The 21,319-nt window shown below is 30.7% G+C and overlaps 3 protein-coding genes across 6 annotated transcripts; 2 read left to right on the top strand and 1 right to left on the bottom strand.

The window, feature by feature from the left end:
* Nucleotides 1-144: 144 nt before the first annotated feature.
* Nucleotides 145-6,828, top strand: pygo (pygopus family PHD finger). Its single transcript, XM_085184999.1, has 3 exons — nt 145-284; nt 542-2,036; nt 2,531-6,828. The coding sequence occupies exons 2-3, from the start codon at nt 688-690 to the stop codon at nt 2,649-2,651; spliced, it is 1,470 nt and encodes a 489-aa protein (XP_085041125.1). The 5' UTR covers nt 145-284; nt 542-687; the 3' UTR covers nt 2,652-6,828.
* A 170-nt stretch (nt 6,829-6,998) lies between these two features.
* Nucleotides 6,999-10,076, bottom strand: LOC146539460 (uncharacterized). Its single transcript, XM_085185000.1, has 2 exons — nt 9,441-10,076; nt 6,999-9,317 (listed from the first exon to the last, which is right to left on the bottom strand). The coding sequence occupies exons 1-2, from the start codon at nt 9,936-9,938 to the stop codon at nt 8,685-8,687; spliced, it is 1,131 nt and encodes a 376-aa protein (XP_085041126.1). The 5' UTR covers nt 9,939-10,076; the 3' UTR covers nt 6,999-8,684.
* Nucleotides 9,250-20,416, top strand: LOC146539459 (putative odorant-binding protein A10). 4 transcript variants are annotated; one of them, XM_085185007.1, is made up of 5 exons: nt 11,183-11,321; nt 12,394-12,562; nt 14,019-14,137; nt 19,431-19,608; nt 20,137-20,416. In XM_085185007.1, the coding sequence occupies exons 1-5, from the start codon at nt 11,316-11,318 to the stop codon at nt 20,274-20,276; spliced, it is 612 nt and encodes a 203-aa protein (XP_085041133.1). In that variant the 5' UTR covers nt 11,183-11,315; the 3' UTR covers nt 20,277-20,416. The 4 variants fall into 4 exon arrangements, with proteins under 4 accessions (XP_085041131.1, XP_085041130.1, XP_085041133.1 ...); XM_085185005.1 differs by lacking the exons at nt 11,183-11,321; nt 19,431-19,608; nt 20,137-20,416 and adding an exon at nt 9,250-9,350 and having other exon boundaries at nt 14,019-14,483; XM_085185004.1 differs by lacking the exons at nt 19,431-19,608; nt 20,137-20,416 and having other exon boundaries at nt 11,084-11,223; nt 14,019-14,483.
* Nucleotides 20,417-21,319: the final 903 nt, after the last annotated feature.

The following is a 21,319-nucleotide window of genomic DNA, read 5'->3' as shown; positions in this document are numbered from 1 at the left end:
TAGCGGCAATTTTCTGATAAAAATACATCGTGAATGTGGCGTGTGTTGTTTGGAATATAGTGAGTCGTAAATAAAAATGTATTCAATGGACTGGTATATCTCGTAATAAGTGTGCTTTATATGTGTTAAAGCATTAATCCAGTTAAAGCCCTTCTGTGAATAAAAAGAACTGTAGTTAAGAAGTGGTTTCCTTTTGGTATTTTGTCATATGTTGCACGCCTGTCTTGGGGTCTTGATGAGGACAAAAAAATAATCACTAATTCCGATGCTTAATTGATAATGCAGTAAGTATTGTATATTTATTTCTATTCTAGGTGGTTTATTCCAAAGATATTTATGCAATTCAAAGTGATCTAGCAGATTTATGCATTTATAATGAGCAGGTTACTGATGTTTCTGCTTATGCTGCGCTCCATAACGTAATCATTGCCGCCTGGAGAATTTAACAGCATACACAAGATATTTGTTTATTACTGTCATTAATATGCATTGTAATATATGTACTCTTTGTACAGTTTATTTAATGTATTTTTTGTTACAGAAATAGATACAACCAGTCTTCCGGCACGTTATTGCGCTTTCTCGTGACAATGCGGTGCCTTTTGTGAAAATACATACTCTGAAGTAGTTTTTTTAAATTGAAATTAATCATAATGGTTGTTAGAGCTGGAAAGATATAATAGCAAAATGAGTCACAACCTGGCAGGCATGCCATCGTACAGGCTACCAGGGCCGGGATTAGGCCCTCCAGATTTTAAGCCACCGATGGATACACCAACACCTCCTGCACCAGCACCAAGTAACCCAAAAAAGAGAAGAAAAACTGCAAATACAAATAATGCCTTAACAACTCCTCAACCACCGCCTACAGCTCAAGACTTACTGCCTCCACCTCTAACAGGATATGGAGATACAATTGTAGCATCAAACCCATTTGATGATTCACCTTCCACAGTGTCACACAATGGTCCCATGATGAGTCAAAATGGGCCTATGATGAGTCAAAATGGTCCCATGGGAATGATGGGACCTATGGGTCATAATATGGGTGGGCCTCCAATGAGACACATGAGTCCTCTAGCACCACACTCTATGAGCCCCATGAATCAACAAATGCCACCCAGAGGTGGGATAAGTCCTATGGGTAATATGAGTCCTATGGGTCATATGGGTGGTATGTCTCCAATGGGTGGGCCAAATATGGGAATGAGTAATCATAATATGGGTCCAGGTATGGGCCCTACGTCCAGGTCAATGGGAAGTCCAATGAGCCCAATGAATTCTATGCCTATGGGTTCTCCAATGTCATCAGGGCCAATGGGAAGTCCAATGAATATGGGATCAATGCCTGGTAGTCATATGAGTAACAGTCCTATGGGACCACCTATGCACAGTCCACTTGGTAGTGGATCAATGAATGGCCCTATAAATGGACCAATGGGAGGTGGAGGTCCAGGTATGAATGTTCCACGCATGAATGGCCCTATGGGCGGTAGTTGTTCTAATGGCTCTATGGGTCCAAGTAGTTCAATAATGTCCCCCAGCCCAATGCAGAGTGGTGGAATGGGGCCTGGGCACTGTGGGCCTATGAGACATGGAAGTCCAATGGGCTCAGGAATGGGAAGTGGACCAATGGGAGGCAACGGGCCAATGACTTCTATGGGCCCAGGACCACCATACTCCGGCAATCATATGGGTCATGGATCAATGAGTATGGGTGGCAACAGTTCAATGGCAATGGGCCCTGGTCCAGGTAATATGGGAAATTGTGGACCTCTTGCTGGAATGAGTGGCATGGCATTAGGTGGCCCAGGGGGTCAAGGTGTAGGGCCTATGGGCCAAAATATGGGAATGTTTGGACCTAAGCCTATGCCAGTAAGTGCTGGAAAAATTTACCCTCCAGACCAACCAATGGTGTTCAATCCACAAAATCCAAATGCTCCACCCATATACCCCTGTGGAGTATGCCATAAAGAAGTTCATGATAATGATCAGGCTATATTGTGTGAGTCTGGTTGCAACTTTTGGTTCCATAGGTAAGAATGTTTTTATCATATATATTAAGTATTTGTTGTCAAAAAATTTAAACTTAAAAAAAGATTTCACATGGATATGATAATAATTTTAACTATTATTTATAACATTATTTATTTTTAACATATAAATAGACCATTATTATATTTAGTTTTAAAATACATTGCAAATATTTTTTAATTTATGTTACATAGTAATTGATTGATTTAAACATTCATTGATATAAACATTTTTGTGGGTCCAATACCCACTTGGAATAGTGATTTTTTTTTATTTCCTTATTCTATTAACAAAAGAAAGTTGACTGAGTTCTGCCACTCAACACATAATGTCTACAATAAAATAAAATTTGGTGGTAAGAGAGTTATTACTCTCTTCTCGTGTCTCAATAATAGGTTTAGTGTGCCTACCCTTCTACATATATGCAGGGTACAGTGTGACCCTTGAAAAAGTTGATTACATAATGTTATTTAACACATGCTTATGATAATTCCAGAGGATGTACAGGGCTGACGGAGCCTGCTTTCCAGCTTTTAACAGCAGAGGTATACGCGGAATGGGTTTGTGACAAGTGCCTACATTCAAAAAACATACCACTTGTTAAGTTCAAACCATAACGATTCCCCAACGCTCTCCCTACGTGAGTCACTAATCTCATCACAAGTATTTATTACACTTCATTTGTATGGATTATTAATTTATTGGAATGCACGAAAGTCTAAGATGGATCTCATGGCTAGAATTTTAGTATTGTTATTCAGATGGAAAACATTATCAAAATTGATATAATTATGCAATTGAATTGAATTATAATTGCCCACAATTTGCTAGTCTGTTTTATTTATTAAATCAGTAAGGTATTTGAAATGTCACCTTCTCTATAGTTTTGAGCCCCTTGTCGTAAAATTAAATATTTATGAATGTTAGTGATATTGGTTGTATAAAAACATCTTATATCAAATGATATAATGTTTTAGTTCCCATAATTGTTAAATTAAACAAAATTACTTAAAAATCCCATATTGAATTTCCTTTGTTTTATTTTACTATTGTCTAAAACAGTATTCAGATCAGAGATCAATATCAAGGAAATATCCTTGTTTTTTATTAATTAATTTGTGAAATGTTATCACAAAATAGTGCGCCTATTTGTGCTTAGGCATATCTATTGAAGCAATTTAATGTGATTTTTTCATTAGGAAACTAATAACGGCATAGTAGATACTAAATTTACTGTATGACATATAGCTGCCGAGATTAAAAAAATATTTAGTGTTCACTAAAAATAAAAATAAAAACATTAGTGACAGCTAGGTGTAATATAGTAAGAAAAAATGTAAAAAAAGCAATATGTTGGCCAATAATTTTATGGGCCTTTGTGTGTGTCGCTTTATTATCTGTGCATATTGTAAATATGTAATAATTATTAAGTCTACACTTCCGCCTTATAATAAATGAGAAGTAGAAAAATATTTTCAATACAATTACAATTAAAATACCCAGTGTTTTTTTGGTTATGGCGCAGCTTAGTTATAGATTTTTTCTTTACATCATACAATAATAATATCAATGATTTTTGAAAAACAATTCCGTGATATAAATAAGGGCCTTTTACGAGACATGTCGGTACAGAATCTTGTAATATATAGAATATAGTGTATATTGTACAATTAAGAACAAAGTTGCAATGCTATTATTATTATATATAAATTATTTTAACATAGCCTAATGTTCGTTTCATAATTATTTTTAAACACCTTGTTCTTATAGAACGCGACTTTGTTCTAATTTGTATTGAGAATTTAAAAAAAAATACATTTTTTAAATAAAAACTTTTTAAAGCGCACCATGTAACTTCTAACTTAAACAAAACTTAATTAGCTTATACAAAAGCCTTTTCTAGACGTGGTACTAATATGTTATATTTATGTAAATAAACGTTATTTTCGCTGTATTGAAACTTTGGATTATATGAAATATGCTTTTTGTATTTTTTTTAAATATCATTTAGCATCTGAAAGAAAATAATTCAGATATGTATATTTATCAAAATTATAAACAATTTGGATAAATGTGACGTCATATAATCCAGTGTGTACTAATAACGTACTTATAATTTGGTGCCCATTGCAGTTATCTTTACATAAATGTAAATAATACGATGAATCCATACGCTTTGTTAAATATAAGAGAGTTAAAATGTGTTTGTCAATTTTTTAACTTTTGAAGATTTTTTATCTGTAATCATGTAACATAATATAAGGTATGTACATAATTATGTAGTTTTTTTAGTATAACATACTGAGATTATATGAAACTGAAGAGTGCTCCAGAATATTTGCGCGGTTGTGACTTAAACGAGTGTAATACGCAGCTATATTGTATATTATTCACTCGCCGCAAAATATTTTTGATGGAGTTTGTCAGTTTTAATTTGTATTAATAAATAAATTTGCAACGTGGAACCTAAATTCTAAAAATTTTTTTCACGTATATTAAATCCGAAAACTTTTAAATTTGAATTTTAAAAAAAGTCACATTTATTTTTTTAAAATATTCATTGTGTTGTCCATTGTCTTAACATCTTGTGCCATTTCCCGTAATAGTGTTTAATTTTGAGTTATAGGGCAGCTTGTACACTTGCTTACCTTTTACAGAAAATAAGTTTTGGAACGCTCTCGGTTGTGATTATTATTATTTTTTTATTTTGATTCGTTACTTAAGATGGTATTTTTTAAAATAGTATTTATATCGATCATATTTTTTTTGTCCCAGTATTTTCTTTTTGGATTGCACCTAAATTTTGTTTGCATTACGATTTTACGAAAACGCTACGGTTTGTTTTTTTTTATTTAGTAATGCAAATATTTCTTTTGCTCTATATAATATATATTTATATATTTTATTTTATATTGTGACGTGTGAATTGAACCAAAACTTGTATAACATTTTATTAACATTTTTTGTATGTATAATAAGGAAATCTACGCAGCAAATTAGTGCCTAAGTCATTATATACAATTTTGATAACAACATTTATTTTAATTTTATAAATGTTTAAATGAGATTGTGGAAATAACGTATTTTATTTATTTTATGAATACCATGACATATGTTAGTTACATGAATTGATAAAGCGCTAGTGGTGATAACGGCACAATGTATGCATCACACTGATTTGTATGGCCACATGTGTGTATTTGAAAATAACAATGTGTTAATGTTTATTTTGTAATAATAATTTTATATATTTTCCTATATTGATCTTTTTTTACTTTTTAAATTTTAATTATAAATGTCACTTCTTTGAACTTCTTTGAACTAATTGTCTTCGATTTTCTTTGCATAATTAGTTCTTTTTCTAAGTTAATTCTAAATTTATTTGTTAACAACTAACTTAGAAAAAAACTGACTAGTTTAAGGAAATTAAAATTAACAACTTGAGATTTACTTGAGATTGTCATAGAACATTGTTGAAGAAACCATTTGTTTTATAATTTACCTAATCATTTCTTTTTATATTATATTGAAAATTATTTCCTATTTTATTTAACATGGATAGTTAGACATTGTAATTTTCATACAAAACAGTGGTCAAGCTTTATATGTTTGGTTCAAATCTGTTTGGAAAAATAAATGTAAATGTGGTCATATCTGTTGATATACTTATGTCACCATATTTTAATTTAACCATTTCCCTCCCCCCTTCCATAATCATAGAGTGCATCGTTACTATTGTAATGATAAAATCAATGAAAATGTCTTAAAATATTAAGATTTTTTTTTAAACTATATCGACAGATGTGACGAAAATAAAAAAAAAGAATAAAACAAGAAAACATAGTTTGCTGGATTGTTTTATGTGTAGTTAGTTGATTACGATAGCTTAGAGATTGGCAGAGGTGAGGTTTTTTTTTATTAATTTTGTACATATATTTAACAACTCGACGAATATGAATAGAATAATCCTTGTACAGTTACTGAATAATTAGAAATTTATCGTTTAGGATACGCGGCCATGAATGTAATGTAATAAATATAATTTACGTGAGAACATCACAATTATTAAGCGGAGACTGCGTTTCGAAACCATTTATTTCGAATAATTTATATTTCCGGTGTCACACAGACTATGCATATAGTTGAAAAAAAAAACAATAATAATAAGCGAAATGATTTTACGAGAAATTTGATATTTTTGTATTCGTTTATTTTCTTTTATTATAAATGAACTGTACAGTTAGTTTATGGTGCCGGAAATATAGAAACGAATAGTCCCCTATATATTAATTATGTGCTACGTACACTGGGCCTCACGACTTATACAAGTTATATAGAAGTAATATTATATTCCATAAGGCTGTTGAGTATAGCGGCACAGTTCAGCTGTAAACGAAAACGTTGTGGGTTCGATTCCTACTCGGGGGAATGATTTTTTTATATTTCCCTGCTATGATAACAATACAGCGCGGCTTTAATTATTGCCACTCAAATGGCCCGGCCTCGAAAACTTTGCAATGCGTAGGCATCGGAGTAGTCTTTGAAGTAGATTCTCTCTCTTTACCCTGCAATATGCTGGGTACAGCGCGAAACTAAAATATATATATATATTTCTTATTCGACATTGTACACTCGTCTGGCCCACCGTACGCACACTACTGTTGTGAATGATAGCAAGTTGTATTTCAGATTTTATAAAGTCAAATAGAATTACATCAGTGGTCTTAAACTTGTGCATAGTTTATTTTGTATTATGTGAATAATAACAAGCAATAATAAAATTGTTATTGAGCATTTTTTTATTTTGTATAAACCCACTAGCTGCACCCAGATACGTTAATTAGTATTTCATTTATATTAAATTTATATTAATATAATATGAAGTTTGCTAAGTTTGGTTAATTTTCTCTTCTTAAGAAAATATAAAAAAAAATACTTTTTATTATTAAAAGAAAACATTTAGATACATATATAGATATTTTATTGACACATGACATTATGGCATACAGTCTTAAACTATTTAAAAGAAGCTGCATAACTCCATTGCACATCAGCAATAAAGTAAACCATTTAAAAGAAACCGAGTAGAAAATTTAGTAAAAATGTCTATATAAAAATATATTAAAGCATAACTTAATTAATAAACATTTAGGATTACAAAACGATATCTAAATGAATGAATATTCCACATGGATATTTTGTACTCTCACATGGTGTATGAAAATATTTATTAAAAGTAATATCACAATCAAATAATATTATCCACAGATTAAGGGCTGCCACTGCATAATCAAACCAAAAAGACAGTTTAACAACGTAATTAATTTTGCATACTATATAAAAGAAATAACGTTAAATTGTGCGGTTTTATAACATAATACTAGAGGCTTATTTTTATAATTCATCATTCAATCAATCACTTTTGAAAAGTTAAACTTAATAAATATAATATTTTTTTAAAGTCATTTTACCATTTTGGTTCTTTAAATACTTTAATATAGAATTTTTGACAGCCCTACAGTTTTTCTGATGGTTTTAGATAAAAAGTACATTGTAACAATTCAGAATAAATAATACAAATGTAAGACATATAAACAATTAATTTAATAATAACTTGTAGTAAATATAAGAAATAGATATACAAATTATAATTTCATGCATAAATTACATATTTTTTTATATAACTTTATTTGTGTATCTAAAATGTCAAAAATTTTGGTGTTTAAGTGTTCTTTAGCATTTTTAGCTTCACACTATCCTGCATATAACAGGTTAAGTGAAGAAAAACTAGTGTCAAGACACTTCTTTCTTTAATTTTTGCTCAAGTTAAAAGTTGAGTGTTAAGTAATGAAACCAACACCAGAATTTACCTTACCAGAGGCGGAAAAGGAAAGGAAAATAAATAAAATTGACTTCCTTTACACATCAACAAATAAGTAACCATTTAACCTTACGGGAAATCCCCAAAGAAGTATTAATGCCTCAATCAAATCATTTATCATCAGATGAGGTCCCACTGAGAAACAATGGCCTCATGTTTCTGTAAATAACATTTTCATCTAAATATTCTTTCATTTTAAATTAATTTTATTCTTTTCAAAATAGTTTCAATAGTTACTGCTAACTAGATCATTAATTAAATGTGCAAATAAAGAAGCATACAATTTTTTTTTAAGTAATAACTAAACTAAAATAATTCATTATACTTATGTAGGAGATTGAAATGTATTTTTATTTTATTTTTTTCTATTTCAAAATATTATCCATGGTTGAAAAATGATTAGTGGTTTTTAGGCATATGTGGACAACATCAACTTTAAACTTTTAAAATATGGTAACAGTAGAATTCTATGGCAGTTCTATATCTTTATCTACAATTTATGATAAAATATTTCGCACCTCTTATAGTATCCAAGAACTACTTATAATGTAAGTTAAGTCAGTAAATAGGATTTTTATAGAAAATGTATAAAAAATGGTATGTTGGGGGAGTCAAACCCACGCCATTGATTGGATTCCAAGAGTTGTGAGTTCAAATCCTGCTACATTCAATTTTTTATATATTTTCTAAACTATTTTATATCCTTAATGTGAAATAACACTTTAATTTAAAAATGTTAAAATAAATAGGATTTTTTGTTCACTCGATTTTAGCCATAGTCTGTCCCATAGGATGTTAGGCCTTTATATTGTATTGCGAATGATACAGCTGCATCAAGGAAATCATAATGGTTGCCGACTATATCACCATTTGAACTTACATTTTCATCACCGTCATATTCAACATTACTATTATTCATATTGTCAGATTCACTCAAATATTGATATGAAGAACTGGAACTTTCTGGATAAAAACTTAGCGGTAAATTGTTATTTTGATTTACTTCCTTTGTGAATCCCCATGACATATCTAAGTTGTTTGCCGAATTTTCGTCCATTTGAGTTGAACTTTTGTTTAGTTTGTTTTCTGAATTGATCTCGTCATCAGATGGTAAAGGGCTACTCGGCGGTGATAGAAACAAATCTCTGTTGGTATTATGTATATTGTCATTTTCCATATCATTTTCAATTACACTTGAAGTGGAGTTGTTTTGTAATCCATGTGCTGATATTGCCATAAGAATAGCTTCATTTTCAATACTGTTGTCACCTGGTAGATTATTTATAAATTCCGCTGCATCTAAAGCAAGCACTCTATTATTGTCCATATCAATAGGAAGTGGTGCAATCATCCAGTTGTCCAAAACTCTATTTATAGTATTGTCAACAAAACATTTTGCCATCTGTAAATTTTAAAAATATTAATTATTCTACTGGTAAGTATGAACTACAATATGAATATATATGAAAAAATATATTAGAATATAAAACTCTTTAATAGCTGTTGATATGTTTCAGATAATTACCTGTCTTGCTTGCCATCGAGCAATACACTGGTCCTCTGCATCTTTATTAGAGTATACTAAGGATTTTGAAACAGATGTTCTTTCATCATTACTACTGCTACTTTCACTAACAGCTCTATTATTCTCAAAGGTACTAACATATCTAGGATACGAAAATTTTTCCGTGGAGCAACTTGAACTAGGCATTAAAGACGAATTCGAATCAGTAATGGAATCTAATGTGTTAAAATCCTGTTTCAATAAGTAGTCACCTAATATTTCAAGGTTTTGTTCAGTATTACCAATCAATTTAGATTCACAATGTTGAGATGAGGAGCCGGCTCTCTCAGATTCAATTGTTGTGGCAGGATTTACATCAGACATTCCATTTCTTAAATGGTATTTGCCTTTAACTTCCCAAGCAAAACGAGCTTTCTTTAGTGGGCGGTCAGGTTCTGTAGCGTCGCCATTTTCTTGTCGTTTGCAAGATGATTCTCCAGCAGTTCCAGGAAGATTCATATTGGGATGTTTATCAAAACTGTCATTAGTAAACAAACACTGACATCATTAATTACTAACATATGATTGACTGACAACTAGTTAATTAGTCATCTTAATTTTTTTTCATATTTATCAACACAATCAATGTACTATATCACTATTGCAATATGAAAATAATGAAACTAACTTAAGATTAAGTTTATTTTTAATTATTTAATTCAATTTTATAATTTAAGGAAACTTATTATGCGAACAGAAAGAATTGCACAAGTGTTTTGCGCCGCTTTTTAGTCTGTGCACAATGCTGAGCTACTATGTTTGACATTTAAAAATAAGGACATTTACAAACAAGCAGTAAACAATAACATTTTTAAAGCCCAACGGTATAGCCAAATAAAAATCAATCTCAGCATTAAAAAAAATCTATGAAAAAGCTAAATTAAAATGTTACTAAATTATAAACATCACTAAAAGTGAATTGATAAAGTAGCTATAGAATTATAAATACATAAAAATAGATAGAGGTCGTGGCGCAATGGCATAAGGTAAATACGATAGTTGTGGGTTCGATTTCCATTAGGAGGAACAAAACATTTAATAATTACTTTCATTACTTCGCTCTGGAAATAAGACAAAGCGCGACGTTGACTCATCCACTCAACAAGCAATGTCTCAAAAATTCGGGGAAAAGTGGAGAACAAAGTGTCCTAGCACAAGTTTCCATCTATTTAGCCTACTAGATGCAGTATACAGTGTGAAGATCCGCGGCAACATAATAAATTGTGAAAAAAATATATATAGGCACAAATAAATATAGGTATTGACAGACAAAAAAAAGCTCATAATAAACGTCGAAGAATATTTTTTTCTATTAGATATTTTAAGAAACGATAATCACCAAAAATACTTAAGTATTTATAGGAAAAGATATTTCATTTAAGTAAACATTGTTAACTTATAGTGTACGTATATCTTATTGTCTTCAAAAGCTTTGTCTTCAAATTCAAATGTACTTATTTCTTGAATGACCGTATTATTATACTTTATAAGAACAGGACAATCACGTCCTCATTACCAACGTCCTATATAACCTTATCGTCTTAACTACTTAAAAGTTTTAACAAGATACCTCGACTCCAGCTAGAATAACAAAGAGATGAGAGAGACCGGTCGGATTTCGTGGTAACAAGTTATCATAAAACACATTGACGCCCTAATCACCTTAAGGGGAGGGAGTCCAGATTAGTTAATGCGATGATTGGGACAGTCTGACCCTATACGTCGGCCGCACCTTGCCCAAATGGTAGGCCTATAACATTTTTAATCCTAATTTTTATACTGTATTTCAACTAGTATTGGGATTTTGAAGATTTTACTGGACAATTTATAAGAAAAATGCAGGTATTTATATTTGATTTTTTTATTAGTTTTTGCTGTGGTTTAAATGTGTTGAGATTCACGGGGACGCTTACATTAATTTACAGTCTGTAGACTATGAAAATGTCTTGTTTTAAAAAATATTACGATTGTAAATATTACGGTGTATTACGATTTTTTAATATTAATTATGAAAATATACGATTAGATGTAAAAAACCGTTTATTTTTAAATTAGTATTAACTTTATAAAAGGACAAACTTAGATAAAATCTTAAGAAATTTAATGATTTAAGAAGTTAATTTTAAAGAAGATTATAAAAGATATAGTTTATTAATTTTAAAGTTAATTTTAAAGAAGATTATAATAGATATAATTTACAATATTTTTTTTAGCATATTATTAAAAAAATGTTCTACTTTATTTCACGCGCTTACATTACTATTTTTATTATAATGCATTAATCTAAGAACTTGAGCCATATCTTAGGGCTTCTCTCTCCAAAGAGTGATAACTTGTTTAATTACTTGTTGATACTAAGCGAAGTCGTTTAGTTAATGTAAAATGAAAGTGAAAAGAAAAAAAAAAGCAAAGCGCGGCGCTGAGTTCCACTCTGCACGCAACGCTTCCAGAATTCGGCGGAAAGTGGGGAACGGAGTGTATTAACACTAGGTTCCCTCTGCCTACCCTGCTGTGTGCGGGATACAGCGTGAAGTCAGCTTCATTATTATTATTATTATTGATCGTACAAAAGTTGTTTAATCATAAAAGTTTTGCTCTACAATTTTCACGGAACCGAATTGGCAAGGATATCTACTTTAATTTATTATATGCAATCTTCCGGTTATATTGATGTGTTGAGTCATACGCTTATAATTAAATTAAAAAGAAAAATTAGGAGTTTTTTTAAAATGATTCGATCTTATAAGTGCCATAGTACCATTATTAATTATTGCGATAAAATATGTTTATAAATATATTTTTATTTAAAACTATTAATCAGACATAGACAAATATTATACATGAAAAAATCGATTTGAACCCGCTTAAAATCCATCCATCGAAATTAACATCAACTACTTTTAACTATTTCCAGGCATCAATACCAGTTATTATAATCTCTATATGCGTCACCGTGATGGCGGCGCCCCAAATGTCTGACATTCAGCTGGAAAGGACGCTGGCTGACCGAGGAACTATGCAACGCCATATTAAATGCGCACTCAGCGAGGGTCCGTGCGATCCGGTCGGTATAAGACTGAGAAGTAAGTATTTGTATGCTGTATTTACTTACTTATTCAGGTTTAGCGATCTGGAAAATTTTGCAGTTTTAAGTTTGTTATGCTCTATTAATTAAATGATGAGAGACGCGTGTAGACTTCATGAATGTATTTTTTAAATCATTTGCAGCAAAAAAACTCGTATGAAACACACAGCGTTTAGTTCCGCCACTCAATGCCTCCAGAATTCAGCCGAAAGTGAAGAACGGAGTGTCTTAGCACTAAATTTCCTCTGCCTGCCCTGCTATATATATAGAATACAGCGTGAAGCTGAAAAAAACAGAAGATAATTGCAAAATATTGTTTGTATTCGTAGTAATTCATCTGTCGTATAAAGTGATACTTCCATAGACCAAGTCGGCCATTTAAATTATTATAGTAATACTTTAGAAAATGTTGTTCCACTTTTCTACTAAAAAAACACCATTTTGCTTAGATAACCCATTTTAAATGAAGCAAAAAAGATTTCTTTTTTAGATGCGTGTTTCAAAGACGTTATGCTTTACAAACTTCCGTCTGTATAGCGTAATAGTGTCGTTATTTCGTGACTATATTAGGTCATAAAAATCAAATTACAATAGAAATATATTACGAGGCGGCTATAAGGCGTGAAAACTAAATTAAAATTAACAAATCAAACAATAAGAAGAGAGGCAATGTTTATAATAAGTTGAAGCAATTTAAAAAAAAAATTTAAATATTATCACCAGATATTTTTTTTTCTACCTTCACCTTCTTGGATATAGCAGGGTAGGCAGAGGGAAGCTAGTGTTAAGACACTCCGTTCCCCATATCCACCAAATTTTTGGGACTTTATGTGATAATAATGATAATAATAAATACCTTACTAATAAAATCTTACACAAAGGAATCCCAAACATACTTACCTATTATTGTCGAAATAAAATAACAATACATGTTAAATCTTATTCCTACATAAACTAAATATTACAGACACACATATAGCTTTAACATAATTTTACATAATTTATCGAAATATGAGACCTTCTTAAAACGACGGATGTTTAATTCAATATGATTAAGCCACCGTCTTAAGTACGTTCACCTTTGTATTTTATTCTTAAGTTTACACCAGTAGTGGCGCAGGGCCACAAAGCGTAAATACGACTGGTTGTGTGTTCGATTCCCACTCGAGGAAATTAAATATTTACGAAAATTTATATTTCCATTTTGTTCGCTCTGGTGTCGAGGCAAAGCGCGGCGTTTAGTTCCACCATTCATCACGCAATGTCTTTAGAATACGGCGCAAAGTGGGCAACGGAGTGTCTCAACATTAGGTTCTCTCTGTCTACGCTGCTGTGTGCGGGATACAACTTGAAGCTGATATGGTTTCATTTATTCTTAATTTTTTTCTTAATTGCAGTACATATAAAGTTTAGCATTTAAAATAGTAAGTAATATTTTTTTTTATTTATTTTAGCTCTAGCACCGTTGGTACTCCGAGGGTCCTGCCCTCAGTGCTCTGCAAAAGAAACACACCAAATTCGCCGCACTCTCGCCTTCGTACAAAGAAATTATCCGTGGGAGTGGGCAAAGATCGTTCGTCAATATGGTTGAAATTTTATGTTAAACCAGAATTTTATATCTAAAAATTTTAAGCTAAAAGTAATTCATTTTAATTTTTTTATTATTTTTTGGTTTTCTTATGTTATCTTAAAACGTTATAATATGAGAAGAACGATCTTTTAGAAACTATTAGGTAAAATTTAAAAAAAGAACATGTTTTTTTTTATTTTGTCAATCAAAGATATGTACGAAATTGGAAACATTTATAAGTGTAATTAGGCACCAAACGTATTAAATTAATTTATTTTTTTACTTTATCCATTACAGTGTTTGCACTAGAAGCCTTGTATGCATAATTAAGTAAAATTAAAACTAAATACTATTTGTTTTTGTTTAATTGCTTAACTAATCATTTAAATTTCAAAATGTAGCTTTATTTTATACATTGACTTCGCGCACTTATATATATAAAAAAAAATAAAAAATTATCATCTACTTTGGAAATAAATTAAGTTTAGTAATTAAGTATATCTAATGACAAAGTATGAAAGCAGGAAATTGTTAGTTTTTTATTTTTCTGGAGGCATTGCGTGATGAGTGGTGAAACTCAAAGACGCCCTTTGCATTGTCCTTAGAGCGAAGAAATGAAAATATTATATATTTCTTTTCCTCTAATGGGAATCGAACTTACAACCTGTCATACGCTTATGCAGTCGCGCCGCACTGGCCTCACAAAATTTCATTATAATGAATAAATTTTTTATTTATAGTATTTTGTATTGAAAAATGGATGTAAACACGTACTGTTGAATATAATCAATTAACTTCACACGCTTATAATGTTTTTTCATTAGAAAATCCTACACAAAACACAATCGAGTTATTTCTTTATCAAACAATATAGATAATGCTAACTAAAACATAAATATTTATAATTTAATAGAAAATATTTAGACAAACAATATAAAAGTGGATTGTGAACACATAAACATATATTTAACGTTTATTATCTAATATGTTATATAAGTTTGTTTTGATACGACAGACAGACGATTTGGTATATATATTACTCAAATGGTCCGCAATTACAATTACCACTGCGGTTCAATGGTACGCTTAGGGAACCTTTATATAATAAATCTGTGTCAGTTCGCCTTTTTTATTTATTTACCCATTATTTTGTCACGTAACAAATGCATAGCAATATCACATACTTAAATTCGCAAAGAGGGGGTCGGGTTAAGTAAGGAGTTACGCCATCGTACTCGAAGAAACATTCACTCTACAACCATTCGCCCGTTGCAACTCGCTGGTGGCGTTCGCGTTCGTGAAACAGAAAAGAAAATATAATTAGAAAACGTAAATCCGGGTCATTCAGGTGTTGCGGAAAGTAAAAGTGTACAAATTAACTATAAGGATGCAGGTAAGCACGACCAGTTACCCAATAATCTCCATTTTCCTGTTGACGACATGTTTAGAGCTTCCAATAATTATTATAGTTAAACTCGCAAAGATTTTTACCTGTCCGCCTTATTGGCGTACTATATTATATATATAATTTTATTGCAGTTGTTGAAATTATTGTGTATATACCTGTTTATATAAATTATATGCTTTTAATTTCTACAATTTTTCTTTGTAAAATAATGATTTCTTGTAAACATTTTTTCATATTATATTTTTATTATTAATTGCTTTTAAGAAAATACGTTCTCTACTATTTAGCTGCATAATAAAGACATCAACGAACTCGCTTTTTTTAAGACACAATGAAAACCTTTTTTTTTTTAATTGTATTATGTTGACACAATTATAAATTTACAGACAACAAAGCGAATGTTCTATATATTTTTTCTTGTCTCAACAAAAAGTAGGTGAAGGGCGATCAACTTAAATGAAACCTGCCATTTTTAAATTATTTTTAATGTCATAATTATCCTGATATTTAAGTTGACTTTTATGTATTACATGGTCATCCCATTATTGTTTTTCAAAAGTAAGAAGTGGTGGTTAACTCCTTTTATAACCGTGTTTTATTTAATAGGACTCTAGGTAAAATTGAAATATCATTACTTTTATTTTAACTGACTCATATTGAATTCTACATTTAATTTTAAGGAAAATTGCAAATCTAACTTCATTCATATCTTAAACATGTATGTTGTAATTTTTCTTTTTAAAAAGTAAAAACCATAGTAATATAAAAGCATATAATCAGTAACACATATAAAATGAAGAAATTTTAATATATTAAACATATATTAAGTACGTTTAACGGTTAATTTCAATATTTAATAACAAGTAATAACTCTACACTGTGACCTACTTCTATAATGTTTTTACTAATTAGTATTTAAAAAATTAAAAAATAAATTAGCTATACGCTTTATCCCGCACACAGCACTGTAGGCAGGGGGAACCTAGTGTTAAGACACTCCATTCCCCATTTTTCGCCGTATTCTGGAGGCATTATGTGCTGAGTGACGTAACTCAACGCCTTTTGCCTCGACACCAGAGCCAAAGAAATGGAAATATAAATTTAAATAAATATTTCATTTTCTGCAGCGGAGATCGACCCCACAATCAGTCGTTATAGTCACACTTTGTGTTCTCATAATACTTCAATATAACGAATTAGTATTCAAATAAAAATTCACAAACATTTTGTAAAATAGGCACCTAATAAAAATTCTTTAGGCAATTTTAAAATGAGGAAAATTTATTTAAATTTTATTACTGTTTTTGATTAAACATGTGTCATAATTTGTATTACGTATTTGTCGTATGTGGTTTTGACAATTAGTCACCAATCAAAGGTAAGTATACCTAACAAAGCCACAGAGAATTATTGAAATGAACATTATAATTATGCTTATTATGATTCCTTTTATAATATATAAGTAATATATTTTTAAAGAATATATATTTTTAAAGCATACCTACATAATATTTCAATTTATATATCTTATATATCTCCACTTATATGTAATTAAATCAATTTTTTATTTCTTACTTCAATTTCAAAGTAATCTCTTTTGCCATAAAATATTTATATATTATATAGATCTTATCTTAATTTCCCCTCCAGGAAGTTATATAGGCAACGAGGCCAAGCGCAGCGTTGGGTTCCGTCACTCAACATTACCAACTAACTAACTAAAGACAAATAAACCCATAACAGACAAAACTCATAAATATTTAAAAGATATTATAAAACAAAGAGAAAGACCTTCCTTTGTCATATGACATATATATTTTGATATTTGCATGATTTCGTGCAGCCAAAAATTTATTTACAGAGGCCATTCTTTCGCAGTTGAACAGCGGTTGACTGTAAATGTAAGGGCTGTGGGTACGAATCCTACTCGGGAACTTCTATCCTGCTATATGCGAAATACACCGTAAAGCTGAAAAAATTAAGATAAAAAAGCTCCATTACATCTAAGCACATTATTGTTATTCATTTTAAAATGTATCTTTAATATTGATACAATATATGCACTGAAACTACAGTTTACTTAATTATATTTGAAATCATTTCAAAAACAAATAAACAAACGGGGTGAGCTAAATAAAACCGTTTAATATCAGCATATCTATATAAAACTTTAGACTTTTATTTCTATTTGTATTTTATTTCTCAATATATTTTCGAATCATTCTTTTTATAAAGTTTAACTTAAGTCAAGAAATCTGTTCTTAGTTTTGAAATCTTGAAAAGTCTTGAATTTACCTTGTAAATTGAGTTGATTTCTTTTCCTAGGTAATTGTAAAATATTATTGGTAATGTTAGACAACCTTCAGAAGTTGCCTAATTTCTTAGATTTTTACAGTTTAACCAACTGTTAAAAAATTTTTTTTCACAAATTTGCATTTTATCCGAATTATATAGAGTCACGGTTTATTTTCTAATTATCTACTACTACAATATTAATATTATCATAATAATATTTGATTTACTATTTAACAATAAATATTAATTATATGATATTTTAAAACAATCAATATATTAGAAAACTTTATGTAAAACGCCCAACGCTATAATTGAATAAACGAATACAGAACGCTATCTTTATTACTTTTAAAGCCACATTTTGTATTCACAAAGGATATCCGGTTAAAATTTTACTCTAGAAATTCATTTTATCCTTAAATTAAAAGAAAAGGACGGGGCCAGTCGTGGCAGAGGTGGGTTCGAGGAAAATTAAATATTTAATATTTCCACTTCCCCACTCTGGTAACGAGGTAAGTCACGGCGTCGAACTCCGCCACTCAAGACACATTGCTTCCAGATTTTAACGGAAGCTGGAGAACGGAAGTGGGAGAGTGTCTTAACATTAGGGCATCAGGTTCCCACAGCTGACGCAGGGATATATGCGGGATACTTGTCCAATCTGGTTATACAAGCATAATTAATGCAGAGGATTATCGATTTAAGATATGTAAAAATAACGATGGGTCAATGTCAGTAGAAAAACAGTGTAAAATTATATAGATAGCAATCAGTATTGTTTCACCAGTGATTGCCTCATAATTAAAGGTCTGAGCACGTCTCACGACGGTGTCGGCTCTATTCACATGTGCCTTAGCACATATCTCTGTAACATAGTGACCAATTTTATTGTATCTACTGAAGATATTAATATATATTTTTATAATAAATAAATCAAAACACGCTGAATCCCGCACACAGCAGGGTAGGCAGAGGGAATCTAGTGTTAGGACACTCCGTTTCCCAATTTCCGCTGAATTGCGTATTCCGTGGCGCAACTCAACGCCGCCCTTTGCCTCGATATCAGAGCGAAGAAATGGAAATATAAATTTAAATAAATTATATCAGTTTAAATTTGGAAAATTGAGTTAATTATTCATTTAACCCTATATTTTTTTAAAATTTCACGCTGTATCCCACATATAGACAGAGAGAACCTAGTCTGAAGATACTACGTTCCCTTCTTTGTAGAGAAGAAATGAAAATATATATAAATAACAGGTCGTTCTCCCGTGTTAGATCGAACCTACAAGCCACAACTGTCGCATTTACGTAACTCTTGTGCCACTGCGCAACGACGACCTCAATAATTAAATTATGAAAATAATTCATAAATTGTAATATGTAGAGCACAAATGATAATAAATAAACAAACGTACATTTTTTCTAAATTAAACTTCAAGCATAAGAGGCCATCTTGACATTTTTTCATTTTTCATTCATCCGCTCTAAAACATTAGGTTCTCTCTACTTTACCTAATTTAAATGAAGTTAATGTTATAATATAACAATAATAATAATAATAAATACTGATTTTGATTTATTTATTTACAGTTTAGCTACATTTTGGTGATATGCACTATTGGAGTAGTATGTATGGCGCAAACACAAAGGCCAGAGGTCTCTGACACAGCTTTAGATGACGCACTAAACGACAAAAGGTTCATACAAAGACAATTAAAATGCGCTCTCGGAGAAGGACCGTGCGACCCTATTGGTAAACGCTTGAAAAGTAAGTGAAGAAATATTGAATTGAATAAGTCTAGTTTAAAAATATTTAATAACAAAGATATAGAAAAATATTAACCAGTAGTTATAATAAAGAAATAAGTATAAATATAAATATTGGCTTAAAAGTTCATCGAAAATAATGGTCGTGATAAGCAAGCAATGGATTATTTATGCGATGTAAATGCGGGAGGTCGTTGGTTCGATTCCCACCAGGAGAAATGGAAAGGAGATATATTAAATTAATAAAAATATTTAATATTTTCATTTCGCGGCGTAAAATGCGGCGTTAAGTTCCGCCACTCAATAATCAATGCCTCCAGAATTCAACAAAACGTGGAGAACTGAAGTGTGTTAATTGGAACGGGGTGCCTCTGCCTACCCAGCTATATATGGGATACAACGTAAAGCTATTTTTTATTACGAAATAATATTGTACTATATCGATCATATAGTACAATATTATTTCGTATATTATATAATACGACAAGCAATTATTCGTTAGTTTTAATTTTTTTTTCATTTTTTCCAGCTCTCGCCCCGCTAGTGCTTCGAGGCGCTTGTCCGCAATGTACACCACAAGAAACGAATCAAATACAGCGAACACTTTCTTATGTCCAGAGAAACTATCCCCAACAGTGGACTAAAATAGTCCGTCAATATTCCGGGTGAAAACTAGATATTAACTAATAGTAAGGTATAATAATAATAGTATACATATATCAAAACTCGAATACTTTATTTGTTATATATAAACAAATTTAGTATTTTAATAAGATATTTTACAAATGAACGTAAATACAAAAGTCAATAGCAACCTGCTACAGCAATTTTAGGCAAGACAAATTTATTCCATAACAAAAATGTAAATATATTAAATATAAGTTATTTAATATTGTCTATTGTAGATTAGTATAATATATATATTGTTGTAATAAAAAAGAACAAATATAGCCTGATTGTTTTATTGAAATATTCCAGAGAAAAAATTTAATCAGCTTCATACTATAATCTTGTAGTGTAATATATATTGTAGTGTTAAAGACACTTCGTTCCCCCCTTTCCGCCGAATTGCATGTTGAGTGACAGAACTCAACGCCGCGCTTTGCCTCGACACCAGAGCGAAGAAATTAAAATATATATAAATAAATATTTAATTTCCTGGAAAAGGAATCGAACCCACAACCTGTCGCACCTACAGTCACACTGTGCCCCTGCGCCACGACTGGCCTCACATGTTAATAAAATGAAAATCTATGTACTTAATCAATGAAAGCGAATTTGATACAAGTATTAAGATTGTTTTACATGATTTTATAATAAGAAAAAAGTATTTAATTGAAAAAGGAGAACGTTATCGCTATAAAGCGATTATTTTAATCGTTGAATGAATTTAAAGCGGTATCGTTAGTTTCGATGATTCATAATATGGATTAAATGATTTATTGTTTGCAAAATGAACAATAGAAACAATGCAGAGTAAAAATCTAACGGCTAACCGCAAAAACAGAATGATGTCGATTTTTTATTATAGTGTAACAAACAACAACAAAATGGACATCATGGACACACTGAATGTGCCCTATGAAATACATAAAAATTATGAATTTACCTTTCAATTTTACAATTTTTACACCTCTCTTTCTATCTCGGCCAGCCTCTCTCAAACATGCGTAATTCCATTATTACTGCATCGAATATTAGCTGCTTCCTAC

Source organism: Heliconius melpomene, chromosome 4, assembly GCF_056956725.1.
Source record: "Heliconius melpomene rosina isolate 202511_hmr_F chromosome 4, ASM5695672v1, whole genome shotgun sequence".
In the NCBI taxonomy this organism is placed as follows: domain Eukaryota; kingdom Metazoa; phylum Arthropoda; class Insecta; order Lepidoptera; family Nymphalidae; genus Heliconius; species Heliconius melpomene.
Note: the sequence above shows the minus strand (reverse complement) of the source record. Positions and strands in the feature narration are given on the sequence as shown.

Coding starts and splice junctions, on each gene's coding strand:
- pygo (XM_085184999.1), top strand. CDS start 688: ATGAGTCACAACCTGGCAGGCATGCCATCGTACAGGCTACCAGGGCCG. Junction 2,037..2,530: donor TGCAACTTTTGGTTCCATAG/GTAAGAATGTTT, acceptor TGATAATTCCAG/AGGATGTACAGGGCTGACGG.
- LOC146539460 (XM_085185000.1), bottom strand. CDS start 9,938: ATGAATCTTCCTGGAACTGCTGGAGAATCATCTTGCAAACGACAAGAA. Junction 9,318..9,440: donor CTCGATGGCAAGCAAGACAG/GTAATTATCTGA, acceptor TAAAATTTACAG/ATGGCAAAATGTTTTGTTGA.
- LOC146539459 (XM_085185007.1), top strand. Junction 12,563..14,018: donor GGTCGGTATAAGACTGAGAA/GTAAGTATTTGT, acceptor TATTTATTTTAG/CTCTAGCACCGTTGGTACTC. Junction 14,138..19,430: donor CGTGGGAGTGGGCAAAGATC/GTTCGTCAATAT, acceptor ATTTATTTACAG/TTTAGCTACATTTTGGTGAT.